Source organism: Sylvia atricapilla, chromosome 8, assembly GCF_009819655.1.
Source record: "Sylvia atricapilla isolate bSylAtr1 chromosome 8, bSylAtr1.pri, whole genome shotgun sequence".
Classification (NCBI taxonomy): Eukaryota; Metazoa; Chordata; class Aves; order Passeriformes; family Sylviidae; genus Sylvia; species Sylvia atricapilla.
The window spans coordinates 14,494,507-14,509,568 of NC_089147.1; the positions used below are offsets into that span (position 1 = coordinate 14,494,507).

At 51.3% G+C, this 15,062-nt stretch overlaps 1 protein-coding gene and 1 long non-coding RNA gene across 2 annotated transcripts in view; one reads left to right on the forward strand and one right to left on the reverse strand.

Annotated features, from left to right (window-relative positions):
- The window catches only part of HPSE2 (heparanase 2 (inactive)), a 107,005-nt gene extending 101,656 nt beyond the window's left edge, over positions 1–5,349 (reverse strand). The window contains exons 1-2 of the mRNA XM_066323766.1: positions 4,887–5,349; positions 3,725–3,882 (exon numbers count right to left, since the gene is read on the reverse strand). Of these exons, the coding sequence (XP_066179863.1) occupies positions 3,725–3,882; positions 4,887–5,146 (418 nt within the window). The 5' untranslated portion in view covers positions 5,147–5,349. The remainder of the gene's footprint in view (positions 1–3,724; positions 3,883–4,886) is intronic.
- On the forward strand, positions 5,210–9,973 carry LOC136364125 (uncharacterized). Its single transcript, XR_010744103.1, has 2 exons — positions 5,210–5,616; positions 8,813–9,973. It is a non-coding gene; the product is annotated as an uncharacterized lncRNA (long non-coding RNA).
- The last annotated feature ends 5,089 nt before the right edge of the window (positions 9,974–15,062 follow it).

The following is a 15,062-nucleotide window of genomic DNA, read 5'->3' on the forward strand; positions in this document are numbered from 1 at the left end:
CTCCTGGTACCACAGAGCCTGGCACACATTAAACTGAGTTTCTGTTTCTAACAAACTTCAGGCTGACCAATGCCTTATGCAAACAGGGTGGACTCCAGGACTGACCATTCAAAGCAGGGGCTGCATGGGATGGAAGCCAGCTGGTGTGAGACATAGGTGGGGTGTTAATATAACATGTTAGATGACCTAATATTTAGCAAAGTCCAGGAGGTACCTACAGCCACGCTACCATCAACACAGACTGCACGCCCTATGGCTCTCCAAGACCATCTATCATAGGCATCCACTTTACCAACTACCCTGTCAGGTACTGACAAATCTGCCAGCAAGTGATGAAATTGCTGTGCCAGTTTTATATGCAGTGTTGAGACAAATTGCCACATGCATCCTCTTCATGGGCATCACAGGCAGTAATCATAGACCATGCACCACTTTGTCACCTTTGCTGCCCAAACCTGACTAGTTTAGACTGGGATGAGAGTGTTCACACATACAAATGAAAGATATCATACACCCCTGGTAACACACAATACTTCCAGGTCTGTGTTTTCAGGAAAATTTTGAACAAGAAATGAGTTACCTAAAAACCCAAAGGAGACATCTTATTTCAGGAAAACTAAGTACATTTTAGATACAAGTCAAAAGCAACTACTGCTACTCTCAGGAGAGTACCCACACTCTCTGTGAAAGAAACAAGTGGGAAAAAAGAGGTTAGTAAACCCAAAGGCAGACCTAGGTAAAAGCAATTTTCAGAAGGTGGAAGTGCGCATAGCTGGGACCATTAGAAAGGGAATCAAATACAATTTTAAGTGGAGGGGATGAGTACGGTGAATTCCTGAGGAGGTCTGATAGTCAGGAAGAGAGAGCACCACAGAGATAGAAAAAAAAAAATCAAAGGGAACAGTGAGGAATACCTGAAGAGCACCAGGGTAGCAGAGGGGGATTTACAGGATGAAGATCCCTGTATGGAGAATCATTCCAACTCTAGCAAGCATGGTCACAGGATCCATGAAGGATGATGCAAAGCAGTCCTGTTGCTGCCTCCCATCTGAATGCCTGAGAGGGCCACAGCAGCGTGGGCTGTGAGCACGGAGTGGGGCGCAGCTGCTGTGATATGAACACCACTCACAGTCACTCACTTGTAACTGCAGCTCTCTGAGCAATCTTGCACACGTGCCCTTCACCTCTCAGTCCTGCACTCTGTGAGCTGCTGCAGCTCAGAGGAAGATAAGCAGTGCCCCTCTCTCCCCCTCTGTGCACAGGCCACAGGGAACACAAGGCATGGGAACAGCCGTGGGGGCTGCAAAGAGAGCCCAGGCTCCGTGGGGACAGGCCTGGAGTCTGTGTGCACCCACACGGAGAAGAAGCAAAAAGACAAACACTCAAAGCAGAAAACAACTAAACAATCACTTGTCAAGTCACTAAAAATCAGTAGGGTGCTGCATAAGACTTTGAAATTTACTGATTCCTCTCTTAAATGTTTTCTGACTTTTTAAATGAATCAAGCCCCCCAGCACCTTCCCCACTCCCATGTCATTATAAAAAAATTCAGAAAATAGGTACTGGACATACAAAAGCCCATGGACATGGAAAACAACCCCAACCACCCCAGACAGCCTGGGGAGAAGGAAGGGTACCTAGCAGGATGCTTCTTGGCTTCCCCCATGCTCAGCTGCTGATTGCCATTGGTTTTCTGTGGTGTCTGTTGAGGCTGTAAGAGCACACCTCATGTCCTGATCCCAAGCAGGTCCTGGGTGAGCCACAGATGAGGCAACAAAAGTGGGACCAGTGCTCCAAATTGAGAAGTCAGCTCTCATACTCAGTACAGCAGGACCAAAAATTGTGGTGCCATCAGTATTTTTATTTGAAGAACTGGATCCCTCTAGTGAAGCTCTTAGTGCAGCCTCAGCACAAAAAGATGTGAGCTACTAGCAACTCTAGCCCTTATCCAAATAGGGTGAAACTCCCTGACCCTGGAGTTTGCAGACAGATCTTACGAACAAATACAAGAGCTTTGCTTCCAGGCAGGAAATCCCTTTTACCACACCTTTCTGATTTACACCAATGCTTGATACACACCACATGTGTCTTCCCTTTCCTTCACCCACATTCACAATGGTCCTGTTCCATATTGAAGTGATGAAAAGTTAAGACCTGTGGTTACAACTTCTATGAAAAGCTTCATTTTGAAGGCTGCTACATTTCAATTTTATTGCCATGAGGAAAACTAAAGAAAAAAAAAAAAAAGCCAAAATATTTCAGTCCTTCCTTAACATGAAAGCTGTTGTGAAGACATTTAATAAGTAAGTGTAAGTTCTCTCCTGCAAGTTGTTGAAATATGGAAGGTGGGAAAATTTATTCTTACAAATGTTTTGTATGAGTCCCATCCACAATTTTATGCACGACACTTAATTTCTACTGTACAAGGTGTCTGTGGCAAGTTTGGTCAGCATTTTTCCCTGAAGTGCATCTCAGCAGGCAAAGTTTACAGCAAACCCTTTGACTGAGATTTGTAACAAGAAAAACAAGGAACAACATCAGGATTGCCCCAGCTAGGAGACCAAGTGAAAGATGGAGCACAAAAACTTACCCACCTGCCTGCGTGTGGGAATAGAAGGACATTCATCTCAGAGAGCTCAGATGTTATGTAGGGAAACAGCAGGAGTGAGAGCCATCAGAAAACTGGCAAATGCAGCTGCTTTTTCCATTCAGGACTGCTGCTGCTGACTAGATCTGTGCAAAATTTCCTCTGTTCCACAGACCTGCCCAGTGGGATCTGTCTGGCATTAATTGGCCTTCAAAATTACTTATGGAAAAATCTTACACAAATTTTTGTAAGACATTAAGTAAGGGAAAAAACCCAACTTGTTTCTTTAAAAAAAAGAAACAAACTAAGCAAGAGAGAAAAATCAATAAATTCTTGCATGTGAACATGGTATTCTGCTTCCCAAAAGAAATGCCTTAGGACGGAGATATGGCCCTAACTTTTCTACACAGTTTCTTTGTGTGAATTACGGGCCGCGGAAGGTGAAAGCCTTTTGTGTACTGAGCTCCGATGGGGAGAAGGGCAGACGGCGAAGAGGGGAGCAGCGGAAAGGCAGGGGCCAGGCGGTGACTTTGGAAAGAGCTCGGATGGCCGAGCGGTCCGGAGGAGGAGCAGCCCCGACCGGGCACCAGCACGGGGGGACCGACTGTCCCCAAGCCCGGAGGGACAGCGGGGAGCCCAGGGGGCTGCGGCGGGCACAGAAACGCGCACGACGGCGAGGCCCGTGGGGAGAGGCAGGGCTCCCGAGAGCCGCGGGAGCAGCGCGGGACGGGGCATCCCGGGGCTCCCATGCCCGGCCCCGCCTGGAGCCCCGGCAAAGGCTCCGCTGCGGCCGGCGCTGCCCGCCCGGGGCTCGGGGGCAAAGGGAGACGGAGAACGCAGCGGGGCGGGGGAATATGAAAAGTTCCGCTCCCCATCGCCGGTCTTTTGTTCCCGGGGGCCGACACCCGCCGAATCCACCGGCAATGGGGGGAGCGAGCTCCGCCGAGCTCCTCGGCTCCCCTCTCCCGGGAAAGAAAGGGTACGGCAATTCTCCCCTGCCCGGTGCCCGGCGGCAGCGTGCCCGGGCGCGACACGGCCCCGCCGGGCGCGGGGAGAGCGGGGCAGGCGGAGCGGGACCGCCCGGTTCCCGCAGCCCCCGCTGCAGCGCCCGCCCCCCGCGCCGGCCCCGGGGCTCACCGTCCTCGTAGTTCTTGAGGTAGTAGTCGGGGCCGGGCCCGCCGCGGCTCTTGGCCGGGTTCTTCACGTTGTGGAACTGCAGAAAGTCCGTCCTCTTGCCCGCGAAGCGCAGGAAGGCGGGGGCCAGGCCCCGCGCCAGGGTCACCAGCCGCCGGGAGCTGAGGAGAGGACAGAGAGGGGCTGAGGACGCGGCGGGCCGTGCCCTCGCTTCCCCGGTACCGCCAGCCACCGGGGTCCACGGGGCTCGAGGACCCGCCGTTGCCCTGGCGGGCCCCGTTGCCCCGCCCGGGGCGGTGCGACGCGGTACCACCGGCCGCGGGGCTGTGCGCGGGCCGAGCGGCGCGGCCCTGCAGCGGGGAGCCGCCCCGCCCGCCGGTGCTGGCCCGGAGGCCGGCGGGCCCGGCTCCCCCCGTCCTGCCGGCGCCCTCCGGACAAGTGCAGCGGCGTCCAGGAGGCAGCGGCGCTCAGCGCCACGCGGGACCGTGCCGCGAGCCGAGCGGCCGGGGAGGGGAGAAAAGCGGGAGCCGTCCCAGCTCTGCTTCCCTCACGCCTTCCCGCATCCTCGCCCTGCTCCTTCCCCGGCTGCCGAGAGGACCCTCGGAGCGGGCGTGCGGAGGAGACCCGCTCTCCCCGCCCGACTTACCCAGCAGGGAGAAGGCTTTCTGGCCGTCCCAGCGCCTCCAGGCCGCGGCCGCTCCGCACCGCCGGTGGAGCCCAGCGCAGCTGCGGCCCGGCTGAGCCCCCCGCGCAGGGCTGGAGGTCCGGGGAGCGGAGGGCTCAGAAGACCTGGCCGACACCCGCTCTCTGCCCGTCGGGACCCGGGAAAGGCTCGGCTCGGCAGGCGGCCCCGTTCCTGCTGCTGTTTTTTGTTTGATTTTGATTTTTTTTCCCCCCCTGTGCTGCCTCGGCCCCGTGTTGTGTTTTTTTGCAGAGGAGCGGTTGCTGGAGCGAGGGGAGCACGACATTTTTTCAGTCATAACTGATAAGTCTCCGAAATGCTTTCTCCATTGCAAACATGTGCATCTTAATAGAAACCATGGCCTCGCTCCCTCCGTCACAACAAGCGCCGCCAGCAGCGCGGAGCCCGGCAGGGCTGGGCGGCGGGGCCGCCGGGGCGCCCCGCGGGCGGCGTGGGGAGGGCGCCGGGGGGCTCCTGCCTTACCTTAAGAAATCGAGCCAGCCATCATGAATGATGGAGGGGTCCAGCTGCAGGGAGAGGAAATTCTCACTGATTATCCTGACAGGGCTCTTGGTGTTGACATCAAGGAGAATGAGAGTTCTTCCCTTCACACCTGGAGGTTTCTCCACCGGCAGTGCTCTCCTGTCCCCAGCCTGGGAGGGCAGCGAGAAGGTGGCCATGAGGGCCAGCCCAGGTGCCATCAGGGCTAAGAGCCCTGGGGGGCAGGAGCTGGGACAGGGCATGCCGGAGAGCAGGAAACCCCTAATTAACTCGCTGTCTGCAGGGGCTCGCTGGTGGCTAATTGTCCTTATCTAAAGTGTGGGGAGCTCTGCCTTTTTTTGCAATGTTTTGGTGTTGGTGGAGGGGAACTCACGCCCCTGACCAGCCTTTCTCGCAGCCGGTGCCAAGACTTCTTGCAGCCAGCACCGCCCCTTTAAGAGATGCAGGCTCCAGACATTTTTAACTTTTTGAAGGTAAGGGGAGGCTCCTGGTTTAACCCCCTCGGCTCGGGGCCCGCCGCCCTGCCGCAGCCCCGCCAGCGCCGAGCTTTCGCTTTGCGCCGGCTCCGGCGGACGTTTTCGGCTCCTGCGCCACGCGAACCCGGGACGGAGTCGGGACACCGGGACACCGGGGAGCTCGGGACAGGGACCGGAGCGCGGGGGCCGGCAAGCACGACCCGAGATGGTCGCCGGCTGCAGGAACGACAGAGAAGGTAAGGCAGCGCGGACGGCTCTGGTTGGGGCAAGGGGGGGTAATCACCAAGGAAAAGCCCCAAACACTACCTGAAGGAAAAGTTAGCTCCAAACCATACCGGGCCCCGCGGTGCTGGGCGAGCCCCTCGGAACTGAGCGCTGGAGGCTCCGCGGGACCCGACGGGCGCAGCGGGGCTGGGGCACGCCAGCCCCCGGAGCCCCGGCGCGGCACGGTCGCTGCGCCCTGCCCGAAGATGGGGCTCGGCAGGTCCTCGCAGGAAGGCGGTCGGGCACTGCGGGGAGCCGGGGCACGCAGAGTCGAGCCGCCGGTCGCCCTTTCTCACCTGCCTTCGGGCCCATCGGTGTCCGACCAGCGCCAGGGAAAGAAGAGGAGCGGCAGCAGCAGCGCCTGGCGTGGAAACATCCGGATCGGAGATGGAACGGACAGCACAATTTGATGGCACCGACGGCGACCCCCGCGCCGGGGCCAGCGCTCCGTCGCTGCCTCCCAGAGGGACCGGGAAGGACGAAGCGGGCTCGGCGCACTGCAGAAGTGCACAGGGTTGCGGTTGTAAGCTCTGAGCGCAAGGTCGGGCCGGGCGGGGATCGGTGGCGGCTGCCGACGATCCCGGGAACCTTAAGGAATGTCCATCCGAGTCGGACGTTCTCTCCGTCAGCAGCCGCTTCCCGGCCAAGCCCCGAACTCCCACAGGCAGTCTGAGTTACTCCGGGGCACGTAACGCGCCCGTTCCCGGGCCCTCGGCCGCCGTGGCCCGCCCCGGCCGGTGCCGCTGCCGGCCCGGTGACGGCGGGCTGGCGGCGGGAGGGCTGAGCCGGGCCAGGTGCGGTCCGTCGGGGCCCCGCAGCCCCGGGGATGGGGCGGCCGCAGCACCATCTGCTGGTGAGGGGCCCGGCGCGGCGGGGAGCCGGCACCCACCTGCGGACACCCCCCGCGCCGCGGTCGGGAGGTGCCGGGGCCGCGGGCAGCAGCGCGGCTTCTTCCAGATCGAGGCGCAAATCTCGCCGCAAGAGCGGGCCGAGCGCCGGGGAACCCGGCAGCCGCCCTCGGGGAGCCCGGCGGGTGGAGTACGAGAGGCCCGAGCAGCCGGATTCGCGGCCCCCCCGAGCGCACGGGCAGCCCGCTGTCCCGGCACGGCTCCCCGCCCTTGGGAACCCCTTCCAGCTTCTCCCGTGCGGAGCCACTTGGGCGCCCTGGGCCCGAGGGGCGGCGGGAGCGGCCCCGGTGACCTGGCGGCAGTTCCCGGAGCTCGGCGCGCTCGGCGGAGCCCCGCGCAGACGGGAAACACCCGGACCCGGGCCCCGGTGAAGCCCGCGGACAGCTCCGGTGGAAATCCCCACCCCCTGGTTCTCTCTGCCTTGAAATGCTTCCAGAGGGGCAGCCACCCCCGCCAGTCCCGGATCACTCAGCCGCTGTGGTAACGCGTGGGGAAGGATGAAACACACCTCTGGCTCTGCTAGGGGTGAGCAGGGAACATACTAACTAGGATTTGTGGTGAAACCATCCCGCCAAAGGGGAGACGGGAGCAGAGCTCAAGCTGCGCCTGGGAAAAGGCTGGAAAGCGCCGGGCAGCGCAGGCTTGAGTCAGAGCAGCAAAAGGGTGCCCGGGGCAGCGGACTCTGAGCGCTGAACAAGTAAGAGGATCCGGGAAAAAGCTGTGCAATTTCAGCTGTGCAAAGCCCTGGCATCCCGGGACAGGAAGAAGGCAATTTAAGCCTGGAAATTTGTGTTCCGCTGCAAACACTTCTGCCGAGGTTTGCAATAGCACTTAAAGCTGACCCAGGACCTAAAGCCTCTGCTTCAGAAGCTGTGCAATTTTTGGGGTCATCTCCAAAGGAGGAACAGGAGTTTTAAAATTGTCTCGTTATTTTTAAATATTTTTTCTATGCTTTCAGAAGATGTGAAAAAAGCTTGGGAGATATTTTTTGTCATTGCAGGCCGAAATTTTGTGTCGTGCCTCCCTCCAAGGATGGTTCTATTTTCAAACGAAATTCCAGTGTGTTCTGCAGTAAAATAGGGAAAAACCCACAAACAGAACCTAAACAAATTATCCACTTTAACCTCCTTTTTACATATTTTCCCCTTACAAACACATTACTTCGGAAGAGAAATGTGTTTATTCTGAAAAGTTCCCCACAATCAGTCTCTGCTTTGAACGCAAACTCCGGATGCACTGAAGTCACTTATCTGCGGAGATTTCACCAACAACATTAAACAGCAGGGAAAGAGGCAAAAAACCTCCCAGATGCCGGAGTCACCTTCCAGATTCTGGGAAGACGACGTTAAAGGAAATATTAATTTACCTATCTGAGCTTTCCAAACCAGCACCGGGAGCTTGTCCCAGTCCTGTGCCCTCGGAAAACCAATTGCACCCCACTTCGCGTCTAACTCCAGCAGCGGCAAGTTCAATCTAAAAATAAAGCGGTTCGGGCTTTTCTTGTTTGTTTGTTGGTTGGTCTGTTTTTCAATAAATTATAGGCTTGCTATAGAAAACCTCTGAACGCTGAAGGTGACTCGGTTCTCTGCGAGCGCTGGGGCAGCAGCGGGGGCGCGGCGAGTCCCGGGAGCCGCCGCTGCCGCCCGGCGCAGCCCGGGGATGGCCCGGGATCCCGCACCGGGGGCCGCGGTCACCTCCTCCGCAGCCACGCACACCAGATAGGAGGTAGCTCGATTTACACCAGCTGCGAGCCTGGCTCGCCGTCCGCTGGGGCGGCGAAGCGATGATCCTTTCTTATATTACGATAATTACTTTAGAAAGCCTGACTCACATAAAAAGTATCTATAAAGATTTACTCGCGGTTTTGTCAATTTCGAAATAGGCTTCTCCGTTTTCCATCTACTCTAAACTTGCTGTTTTTAATCTTCAAAACAGTCATTGGAAAAGAAAACTGGGGGAGGAGAAGCATTTCTATAAAGAGCTTAACCAAAGCACATTAAATATTTTCCCAACATCACCAAATAAACAACAATCCTCCAGCTCCCTATAAACTATTTAAAGCATGTCATATCATCTCTTCTGCTCTTGCCAATGTACTTTCCTTTTAATTTACAAGCTGATTAGAGCAGGGGCCTGTCTTTTTGTATATATTTGCAAAATATTTGGCACTCTTTCAGTCAGTTGCAGTTCACAAACACTTAAAACTGCATTTAACTTCATTATTATAGGTAGTCACTTCGACTTTTCCTCTCTTGTGTAGAGCTACTGCCTGTGAAAGTGCTTCTTGTAAATGGTCTGAGCAGTTGTTGAAGGTTTTCAGCAGAAACCTCTTCAGATTAAAAAAATTTAAAAAAGAGAGAGAGAGAAGAAAAAGCACAACGGAAATCTAAACTCAGATCTCAGGCTATACAAATTGGCCCAAAAGAAAATGGGGGAAATCTCCTTAGGAAGAACATTTTTAGTTCACTAAAAAATAAACTTTGCTCATAAATGATGAAAGTTATTATCATCAGAGGATGTCCTGTACCAAACAAACCTCCATTAGGCTGGGAAGGATAAAACAGGCTAGACAGCCCTTAAAAAAAAATATAATCATGTCTTTGATTCCCAAGATATCAACCATGTCTGTTTCTGTAGTGCTGTCAAGTAAATCTGAGTTATGGATACTCTAAAAGAAGCCAGCAAAGAGAAAATTCAGCAAGTGAAAATTAAGAGTGTTATCCATACTTCACAAAAACACATTTTCTTTTCAGGCTCTTAAGCTTCTGCCCTGTAGCATGGTATGACAATTTCTTAGAAGAGCAAGATCAGTGAATGTGGTAAAACTGTGATCATCAGAGCATGCAGTTGCGTGACAGATTCTTTTTCCTGAGCTTTTTGCTCTTCCTGCAATGCAGTGTCCATCATTTTCACCACAAGAGCGTTAACGTCTGGAATGCAACCTCCTAAAACTGCCAGTGCCTCAAGGTGGGTGTCACACAGCCTGAACTCCACTGCTGAAACCATTTTCTAACATGTTTATATATCATGTCTAACCTGATCAAACAGACACAGGACAGTTGCTTGATTTAATACACTATCCACATATTGCTCATTAATGTAGGTGACCTGGGAAGTTTTGTAAAAAGCAAATACCTCTGTCTGAGCTAGAAGGACGGGCTGGCTGGGGAGCTCAGCCACAGCAGGAGGAAAGCAAACCTACTGAGAGAGCTTCCTCTCTCCATACATGCGAAGGGCAAGGCATCGATCAAAACCAACAGGCTGGTCAGGAAAAGCACCAGTTGGAAATGTTGTCTTCGCATTTTTTGCCAGTGTGAAAGGAACACAAACTGGTATTTCCAACTCCAGCCACAGGAAAGCAGAGCACGTTTCTTTGAGAGTCAAGCTGTATCACTAGCTGCATAATGAAGAAACCGGGGGGGGGGGGGGGGGGGGGGGGGGAGGGGACAGGCACAAAAAAAAAGCACTGGTGCCGTAAAGGTTGTGAGTGTGGGCTCTCCCTGGGTGGCACACCACAGAATGAAACTGGGAGGATGAAATGGAGTTTTAGGCAGGTACCAATTAATTATTTTTTAGGAGGTTTTGGTGGGTTTTTTTCAGTTTTTGTAACTTACTTTCCAGTTCTGTGAGAAGTTAGATACCATGTACTCTGTTGGAATAAACAGCGTTTATTGTTTTCCTTAATCTGCTTTATAGTTTTATGTTACCTGACGCATGGTCTCAAAAATACTCTTATAAGCCCAGGGTAACCCTGAGCCTGCTGATTTGTCCATGGAGAGAACTTGTGAAATCCCAAAGTATTCAACTCCCAACAGGACTTCTGAGGTCCTTGAAAGACTGAAATGCACAATTTCCATAAAGCTGTAGGAATTGCATTGGGAGTTCAAACCAGCTGCCATCCCAGCACACAGAAATCCTCTTTGCCCAGTGCCTCTTCAGCAAGCAGAAAAAAACCTACATAATGACTGAGAACATTTCAGTGTACAACAATGCCCTTGGACAGAGAATGCTCTTTGGCTCCATTAACTTCTCTGTACTCATCAATGGCCAGGTCTGATTTCACTTTTGTCTTTCATATCTTGAGAAGCAGCAAATACAGCAGCAATTTGTCACAGTCAAAGAGATACACAGTGAGAACACAGCAGTGAGACTGGAGCTCTGCAGTGCCCTGAAGGCCACAATAGTCTTGGAAACCTTTTTCCTCAAATTGAGCCCAGCCCTGAGCAGCAGAGAAATGTGTAGAATTATGCCTGTTTCACATCATCACATGAAAAAGAAAGAGAAGTGAATATGCCAATTTTACAAGCCAGAGAATGAATGCTAGTGAGTATTTGTCCCACCATCTGGGGGAGATGATAGAGGTGAAGGAAGAGGGAATATGAGGGGGATGGTATAAGTTGACAGAGACCTTCCATTTTTCTGGAGGGATGCTTTACATTCCAGCAGCAAAAATGGAGGAAGTGGACATGAGAATTACATCACAGAGGGGAAGTAAGAAGATGGATGAAGTGCAAGACTGGAGAAGCAAACGAGTCAATTATGAAAAAGAGGAAGGAACTGTGTGCAGAAATCAACGAGGAGATGGAGCTCAGGGGAAGAAACAGCAGCCAAAATGCTCTCAAATCAGAGGTGCTGCTGGGGTGAGAGAGACAGAAAAGAATTGGAATATTTCAGGTAATGATAAAATGGTATCTGTCCTCTGTATTTATTTGCATTGGGCAAATCAGCTGTCTGTCACCAGCTCTGTCCAGACATCTGAGCATGGCCCTGCTACAGACCAAGACAGGACACATCAGCTGTGTCAAAGCTGCAAACTGTTGGTGTGCATTAGAGAAATCAGAAACAACACATGAAACTCACAGCTAGAGAGCAAGAGGAGAAAACTGCGAGTCATGCCTAAAAACCAGACAAATAGATGAAGTAGAAATAAAGTTAAATGCCCATAAGGAACCATGAAATTTGGAGGCTCAAAAGAGCACCACTGAATGAGGGGGAAAGGCCAGCAGTACATCAGTGGCCTGTACTCTCATGGAGGGAGGAGGAGACCAGCTGATGCCAGATAGACTTTACACCAAACACTCTGCTTCCATTGCCCAGAAAAAGCTCTCAAAGAAATCCAGAAAAAGCAATGTTCTTCCTGCATAAATTCCAGAGCCCTTACAGGAACTCATTCTCACTTCATTGCTTAAGGGCTGGCATGTCAGCAGAAGTGAAGGGTGAGGTGCAGAGTCCCTAACCCAGGCACAGAAGCTTATTGCCTGGAAAAAAACCTGTAGGGAAAATGCATTTATTCATAGCACAGACATCTTTGTCCTTTCTACCATGGGCAACTGGGTGTTGCTTTGTATCTTCTCCCTCCACAGTTTCCCTTCTGTTACTCCTTTAGAACAGCAGAATGGGGAAAGCTAAAAAAAAAGAAAAAAAAAAAAGCTGTATAAGCAATGTAATAGGCATGCAATTGCATGTCTATTTTCTTTGAAAAAATGATGCTTTATTTCCTGTTCAGTGGAAAATACAGTTTGATGTTACAACTATTAGGTTTTGACTGAATGCAGAAATTTGACTGAAACAATGACATTTCCCCCTGTATTTACTATTACCATATGTCACTGATTATATATTTAAGTTGCAAAAATGAATTAAATTTCATGGCTTCTTCAAGCTAGATTCTCTTGGAATGGACTGTCTTTTGTTATTAACCTAAATGCTTGGAAAACTGTTTAAATCAAAACAGCAGACTTTTGGTATCATTTCAGGAGAAAACTGGTTATCACAAACCAAGTGCTTAACACATTATCATCCAGAAGGTTGGGTAAAGCCTTGCAAAGCTGCAGCCACCATGGTCAGGATAGAGAAAGAGGGTTAATTGAACATCACAGACTGAGAGATGGAAAAAAGAAGAAACAAAAAGACAGTTTGTAGCTCTCTTGCCTGGGGTCTTGTTCCCTCTGCTTCTGAAGTTATCATATATCCCACATCACAGTGCTTATTTCACCTACTTAGGGAAAGTATCTTCTCTAAGCTGGCTACAGAGCATTAGTGACAATCAGATTGCACATATGTTCCAGGAGAAGCCAGCCTTGTCCTTGCTAAATTTCCTCCTGCTTTCTGGGAGAAAAAAAAAAATCAGTTTTTTGGTTTTTTTTTTACTCCTTCTGTTTCCCATCATGATTTGGATTGCTAACATTTCTATCCCCACTAGGAGTCCCTGGTGGCTCCTGGCCCTTTTCTAGAGGACCAGCGGACAGCAGAGCCCCTGGGCTCCCATCCACCAGGAAGGAAGTGAATTGCAACCCACAGCCTCCCGGACTCCGATTTCAGACCTTAAAGCCAAGGTCATGTTTAGGAAACTCCCCATGTCCTTGCTCCCCACTTCCTCCAGGTCCTGTCTGGACTGAACAGCCAGAGCTGGAAGAGGACAGCAGTGACTACAGAGGTCACCACTGGCAGGTTTGTGGATATTGTGGGCTGTGACACGGGCTGCAGAGGGACCTCAGTGGAGGCAGACATGGTGTAAAGCAGAACCTGAGCAGTGCTGGTGAGTGAGAATCAGGTTGTCACTCCTAACTGAAGAGTTAAGGAAAAACAGGTAAAGTAAGTAGGGTTCAGCATTAGAGAAAGAGAACAGCTATGCTGTGCTTTCTGAAGGACTAACCAGGCAGGATACAGCCAGGACAGGCCTCAGAGAGAACATTGCAAATTCATGTCATACTTTGCCAAAGACTCGATCAATTGAGCATGTGCTAAAGCTGAGTTTGTTTTGTCTTATTTGGAGCTTTGGAAGATATTTCCTATCTTGACTCATTGAACACACTCCAACCACACACCTGCAACTTCTGGAGTGCATCCTCTCAGCAAGAGGCTGGCTAGCACGTCATCACTTATGCAGGGCAAATCCTACTGAAAGCACATCTGACCACAGCTTTCACACCAGTTTACTTGTACATGTAGCACATGTAAGCTAACATCTGGCAAGAACACAACTATGTCCTGATCGAGATGGAGCTCATAGCAACAGATGGTGTTTGATACTGCAGGACCAGAGAGGCTCTACCCTAAATGAGCATTATTTCTCTTCTGAGTATTTACACCCTCTGGCCACATCTTTTTCTGAGTGGAGCCACTGTCACTATGGCTTTGCAGTCCCCTCAAGAACAAATACACTCCCAACCTGCACGTCACTGCCTAGTCCTAACACCCAGGTGATTTTGCTCCCATTGAGGCATGTCAGTGCATGAAGCAAAGTGCTGATGCAACCTTTATATTGTACATCAGTTTAACATGAGGTTAGCAATGCCCTGAACCAGACAGTGCCTCCAGTGCAGGAGGAAACTTTCTCTCCAAGCACACAGTAGCTCTGCCTGCAGGCACACAAGCAGCACCAGTAGTTAGCAATCTAACAAGCAACATCTGCTGCATATTTGGGGGCAAAAGATGGAAAAGCCAGCAAAGAGTAGCCTACAGTACCAGCTCCTCAAGACTGAGATTTTCATATTGAAGGGAAAAGTGTTCAGAAGAGAGAATCCAGCATCAAAAGGAACATTGCTGTGACTCTGGAAGATACAAGATGTGACAAATGCCTCTGCAGCTTTACACAGTTACTGTCCGCAGGTTTTGTTTTTGGTGGTTTTTTTAATTTTTTTTTTCTAGAGCTTTATTTTGCCAGTAAAAGTGCGGCGAGAGATTGCCACCTTGTGGTTCCTTCTCATGCAGTGCCATGTTTTATTCCCACGTGTTCCAGGCTAGGCCAGTGGTTTCCAAACCACTGTCCCGGGATTTCTATTGACAAGGGTACTATGGACAAGAATACTTTCCAAATAATTAACTAAGACAAACAAACAACACCCTAAAACAAACAAACAAACAAAACCCAAGAAAAACCCAACCCCCCCCCCAAAAAACCAAAACAAAACAAAAACCAAAAAACCACCCAAAAAACCACCACATCTGTAATGCAGCCTTCAGTTCCTATACTGAGAAACGTATTACTAGAAAATCTTTCAGGAATCTAACTTGCCAGTTAATAAATACAAGTAATTGGAGTAACTGGTATGGGTACACAGCTGCCAAACAGCAATACAAAATGCTATGGCAGTGATGCACAAAACCAGACCGTCTTTACAATATTCTCAGCACCAAGAAGTGAAATTCAGGGCTAATGACAGCCTGCCGTTGCTAAAATATGGGATGATGTCAGACAGTAGTTCCCACAAGGCCCTAGTAAGGAAGGAGCAGCCATGTGCTCATCCCCCCCACCTTGCAGATAGGAAGGCAGAAGCAGGCTGTGCTGGTCCCGAGTCACTCGGGTACTGCTTAAGGCAGCTGGTGACATCTGTCCCTAAGGCAGCATAACCTGGGGCAAGGTTCACACAGGTAGGTTATCGGTTGGCTCCCTCATCAATCATGCCCAGGTAGAGCACCAGGCAGCATTTTCCCTGTGGTACTAAAGGGGACTTAGAAAGTGGAAGATCAGCAAGAGGTTGTGAAGCAGCACACAACATACATTGTGT